The sequence below is a fragment of the Spinacia oleracea genome, chromosome 2, assembly GCF_020520425.1.
Source record: "Spinacia oleracea cultivar Varoflay chromosome 2, BTI_SOV_V1, whole genome shotgun sequence".
Classification (NCBI taxonomy): domain Eukaryota; kingdom Viridiplantae; phylum Streptophyta; class Magnoliopsida; order Caryophyllales; family Amaranthaceae; genus Spinacia; species Spinacia oleracea.
In genome coordinates, this window is record NC_079488.1 from 39,772,499 (window position 1) to 39,778,648 (window position 6,150).

Genomic DNA, 6,150 nt, shown 5'->3' on the forward strand with positions numbered 1-6,150 from the left:
ATTATGAACAAATTTATGATGAAATTTAAAGCCAACATGAAAGAACAAACAATACAACAATAAGTTTGATGAATGAATTTAAAAAACAACAAGAAAGAACAAACAGTACAACAAGAAAGAACAAACAATACAAAAAGAAAGAATAAAAGATTAATGAAGAGTTTAATTATGAACATTAACCATATGATTATTATAAACAAACAAATAAACAAGAAAGAACAAACAATATAAAAAAGAACATAAAATTCGAGAAGAAAGAACAAAAAATACAACAATTATGAAAATTTGATGATGAATTTAAAAAGCAACATGAAAGAACAAACAGTACAACAAGAAAGAACAAACAGTACAATAAGAATGAACAAACAGTACAATAAAAAAGAACAAATAGTCGACAAGAATGAACAAACAATATGAGCGCGTCGTTTTTGGGGGGTACAGCCAGAACTGGCTGTACCCGAGTACAGCAGTTAACGATTCCACCCCCACCCCTTTACCCATTTACAAGTTTGACACACAACCCACTACCTATATTACCAACTACCATCTAATTAAATAATAAGTAAATTACAATACATTAAACTCTGTGCCTATCAAACCGTTTCGAGTATTACAAGATGGAGGGAGTATCATGTAAAATGTCATTGGACCATATTATCTACGTCCATTTCGACCATATTAATAAGTTGCAAATTATTTTAAAAAATGTTATGGAATACATAGTATCATATAAAATGTCATTGGAAATGGGGAGTACGGATTTGTAGGGGATGTTTACTGGAACATAAAAAGAAAAAGAAGCAAGAACGGTTCAAGCAAAGTTACATATATAGCTCACCCAAAGATAACACACTTCTTTGGATGACCTAAGGCGGAAATCGTGTAAATATTTCTGGGCCGGAGGTACTACGAAGTATAAACCAATACGAAATAGACGAATGTTTTATACTTTCGAAGATGATTTAGCAGTGATGGTTATGGTGATTATGCCCATTATCCCTATGCCCTCCAGGACTCGTGTGACAGTTATTTGCAGCATCCTGATACCGTGAAGGTTGAAGTACAACATGCTGCGAAAAATCGAAAGGAAATACATAGTTAGATTATCGACTTGTGGATAATTTACCAGTTTATTTAACACAATCCATCTCTAGTATCCTTCTAATGTCATGGCGGTCTGACATAAAATGTATTGTAAGGCTATATTCTCTTCACCTCATTCTTATTGTTTATTACTTGTTCTTCTTAAAATCAGAAGAGACTAGACCAGGCTAGGAAGAATCAGACCAGAGCAGATAAAAAAACTAGAAAAATTAGACCACACCAGGTGAATAGAACAAAGCCTAAACCAATACCTTGATTTGTGTCCTGTTGTAAGTGTAAGTGATGTGAATTAATCTATTACTGGCTTGAATAATGGCAGGGTATGAGAATTCCATTCCTTTAGTGTTCTCAAGTGTCAAAACATCTGTCCACGAATCACCATCGTCATGGGAGACTCCAACCTTCAAAACTTCCCTAGAAGTAGGGTTGTAAACCAACACGAGGCGGCCATCAAACAACTTCACAGCATCAATTGCTAACATATGAAACCACCAGATCATATTAGAATTTAGACACGAATGAATACAGGGCAAACAGAGGGAACATTAATGTACTTTGGGAGTTGAGTGTGTGTGTGTAGCAACTACCTGAATCGGGATTTGGGAGTTGAGTGGGCACAGCATTGCTCCAAGTACATCCACCATCTCGCGACTCAGACATGCAAATCCGACCAATTTCATGGTGGGCTTTCATTAGAACGCGTAAATGGCCCCTTTTCGTGTAGTAAGGTACTGGTTGAAGCACACTCGTAGAGTGTTTTGGCACCGTTATAGGGCCATATTTTGTCCATGTTTTACCTAAATCCGGAGTCACCTGAACACGTACCATAAATTAAGAAAAAACACTTGCGTGAAGTACTTAAAATTTGGATGAATTTGTGGAGTATATGGCTGGTTGGAATTGTCATAATTACCTCCATCCAACATGCTGAAGCGTTCCAACTTTGCATAGAAGAGCCACATAACAAGTCTCCGTTTCTCAATAACAGAGGCTACATACGAAAAATCGAACGCATATCAAGATATGAAGTTACCAATAATGGAATGTACGTGCACGTACACATAATCTGCATTTTACTTCGTATTTACTCTACCATTTGAGCGGTGATGCCTTAATAGTAGTGTTATAAATAATGCAAGAAAGATAATAAAGAACGTAAATATAGAATACAGGATATAACCTAGTTCACTAGCTAATATGATCGGAATGGTAAATAATGTTTTTGATTAATATGTACAAGTACAACTGGCTATTTTGTAGTACCCACATGTTTGTGGTTATTTTCTGATTAGTTGCATTCAAACACATTTTCCGTTTAATTTTGAGGAACCGTTTGGTGTAAAATCCATATAATTTTTTTTTAATAATACATAAAATTATCAAAAAGAAAAAGAAATTAGCCATGAAAAGAACATCTATATACACTTACATGAATGGAGGAAGTTCATCAAACCGGAATTCACGAATTTGAGGCTTTGAGCAATTGTTGCTGCTTAGTTTGCGGTTTTAGGGTGGTGTAATTTTCTTTTTTTAATTTTTCTTTTGTGGGATGACGATTTCAACGAGGTAGGGTGATTTGGTTTCCTTTTTTACTTCCCTTTTCTAAAAACGCCTTATTATTTGCCAGATTTTGGAAGTTTAAGATTTTTTTCCTTTTTCAAATATCTGTCGGAATCTTAGGAGGATATTTATTTTTTTTTCTTTTTTTTGCCAAAAACATTCAAAACGAAGTAGTTTTAACCGGTTGCGTGTAGAGCTATACCCAACTGGTGTACCTTCTACTAATTGGCTAGCTGCTTCCTTTTACTAAAGTATTTAAACATTTTGTAATTATTTTATAATTAATGCAACATTATATTACATCAGTTTTCCCTTTCCTTTGTACGGAGTACTTCTCAAGAACTGGTTTCTTCATTCTCTTCATGGTATCAGATTCAGAGCAGGCTCAAATTTGGTCGTCATTTGTCTCAAAATTTTCTGATTAGTTGCATTCAAACACATTTAATTCCGTTTCTCCATGGGTTTTTCAAAAGGATACTTAACCAATTCAAGACATATTATGAACAATTAGCATGAACCAATAGTTTGAGATTCACACATAGGCATAAAATGTGTTAACAAAAATGTAATAGAGGATTAGAGGCATATATAGGGCTTAATTAAAAATGTCTAACCTTATTTTTGACAGGTCCAATGATGCCAGCAGGAAGAAGTTCTCGTTCTTTCCAAGTTAAACCGTCATCAAATGAACGCTTCATACATCCGGTCCAACTGAAATATATTATATTATTATATTAAAACAATTACTCCGTATATTTAAACAGCGGAAAGTAACATCATAATGTCCATGGTACGAGCAAGAAAGTGCAAAACAGAATACGAAGAAAAGATTGAGAAGAAAGAAACTAACGTTTGAAATGTTGGTCCGACTCTGTAAAAAAGAAGGACTTGATTATGTGATTTACATAGTACAGGACTCCATACAGTAGCACTAGGTTCTCCGTCTACAGCAATGGGAGAGCTCCATGAACCATGCTGCGGAAATCAGCTTGTCATAATTATAAATTTATCATATAACACAATTCTATCTTATATGATATTTATCCTCTGAGATAACTACGTCATTCTCAACATAATCACTCCATAAAATACGATCATGATTTTAATTACTTTGAATAGATATGGAAGTATAGAATTGTATGGGTAGAATCGAATTGCAGAATCGTAAGATACTACATACTCCGTATTTGCTATCTTTGTAAACTTTCATAATCACTCATAATTAAATGAAGTTTAAATTAATTAGTGAATAAAACATGTAAGCAAGTTTCTTTGGATCGTGGAATCGTAAAATTACATTACGATTGAGCTTAAGATTTTTGGATCGTAGAATCTTAAATTTTAAGATTTGAATCGCGATTTCAACGACCATGTATTTCATAATTATATTACGGAATACTCCGTATCACTTAAAACATAAAAGTACTAGTAGTTGAATACCAAATAAATTAAACAGGGAAATTATAGTTTGGGTGGGTAGTAAGCTCACGATGAGTCGTTGTGTATAAATCTTGACATCCGAGGCTCCCTCCTTTGAGCCGCCCCAATAAGCAGCCAATAATTCACCTTTGTTGACCTGCAAGAAGACCTTTATTTAGGCTTTATTTGGTTGGGAGGAATTGGAAGGAAAAGAAAAGAAAGAAAAGGTAAAATAAGGTTTCCTGTATTTGGTACAAATAATTATATGGGAAGTGGAAGAAAATAAAGGGAATTGGAAGGAAAGCTCCTTTATAAAATTTTCACTTTCCTTTCCTCACAAAATTGGAGGAATTTGGAAGGAAAGAGAAAATTAAAAGCTGTCAGTTATATTTCATTTCTCTTCCCTTCATTTCTTTCCCTTAAACCAAACGCAGGAAAATAAAATCTATTTCCCTTCCCTTCTTTTCCTTTCTTTTCCCTTCCTTTCTTTTCTCTTCCTTTCCTTTACTAATAATGAACCAAATAGGGCCTTAGCCTTTTACCTTTGTTTTAACTATGCTACGACAGATTTTTGTTTCCACTTTTTTCTAGTGAATTTCAACTGACTTAATCGGTACAAGTTTAACGAGTAGATAATATTCAAAACTTGGGATTAAGTCTACTACATATTACAATATTTGTACTACTCTTGTTTTTTTTTCTTTCTATAATCAGTAGGTAACAGAAAGAAATTCTACTGAACCAATACCTATTATAGATTAACTAATCTAGCTAGCTATACATGTTTAACTTGAGCCATCCCTAAACATTACACAGCTGAAGAAAAACTTGACATGTCAAGGTGATTTTCACCCAAATCCACTAACTTGTGGTAGTTAAAAATAAAAAATAAAAAAATATTAGCGTACTACTCTTGTTGTTGGCCGTACAGAAAATGCACAACCGTAATAAAAAGTTGTTATACATGTTTATAACTCTTTATTTATGAATCAAATACGTAAAGTGCTAAAATACACAATAAGTGATCTAACAAGAACAATTTTTTTATCAAGCAATTTGGCCTCTTCTTTGAGAATGAGAGGATTGGCTGGATGAAAACTCTCATACCAGCTAGCAAATGAACTGAAATCATGACGGATTTCTCTTTACAACAACCGGCCATTTGTGCCGCGTGCGGGGTTGCCAACTTTAAGGCTTTATGTATGGGTTAAAACGTTTTTATGGAAAATGATTTTTTTGCCTTTCAATCATTTTTCGTTGTTTGGTTTGACAAATGATGAAAAATAATACGGAGTAATAATTCATAATTCCTTCAAATATGAAAAAATATTTTTCATTCGAAAGGAACCACATTTCTACCTTACCCTCTCCCTCTCTTCCCCTTAATCTTCACCATTTTCTCCCACTTTCTTTGAAGAACCAAACAACGAAAAGCTAGTTTGGAATGGTATTTTCCCTTTTAAAATATTTTTCATTAAAAATCATCTTGCATTAAAACGTTTTACACCAAACCAACTGGAGCATAAAGGTTAACAAACAAGCTCCACATGTTATATATGAGAACTCTTGTACTAATGAGGTCTTATCCTGTAATTTGTAATAATGCACTTATTGTGGCTCATCCTTCCCAAAAACACTAAATGAAGCACTACTAACTTAATATACCGATAAACTTAAATCTTAGATAGATGAAGGTACTCTCCTTAACAATCACAAGATTAGTTGGTAAGTAGACATTAAAAAGCACAAAATTAACCTTGCATATATATAGATAATCACCTCAAGAATAGTGGAAACGTGGCAATTGTTGAATGGTCGAGATTCTTGATGGAAAGTGAACTCTTGTTTTACAATCGTCACCATGGTTGATATAATTCTTCTTCTGAAATTTGATGTTAAACTCCAAATTCGATCTTATTTTGTTACTTTGATTGAGATGATCGAAATGGGGATGTTAACTGTGGTATATTTATACTAGAAAATAGTGACTATTCTATTCTATTGCTTTGCTTGGTTTGGAGTTGTTGGTAAATATGATTCATCTTGGGCATGTGTAAATAGTGACTA

The 6,150-nt window shown here is 33.6% G+C and overlaps 1 protein-coding gene across 1 annotated transcript; it reads right to left on the minus strand.

Annotated features, from left to right (window-relative positions):
* Positions 1-663: 663 nt before the first annotated feature.
* On the minus strand, positions 664-6,150 carry LOC110805994 (uncharacterized). Its single transcript, XM_022011627.2, has 8 exons — positions 5,863-6,150; positions 4,154-4,240; positions 3,515-3,639; positions 3,279-3,375; positions 2,018-2,095; positions 1,692-1,917; positions 1,356-1,579; positions 664-1,070 (listed from the first exon to the last, which is right to left on the minus strand). The coding sequence occupies exons 1-8, from the start codon at positions 5,944-5,946 to the stop codon at positions 963-965; spliced, it is 1,029 nt and encodes a 342-aa protein (XP_021867319.2). The 5' UTR covers positions 5,947-6,150; the 3' UTR covers positions 664-962.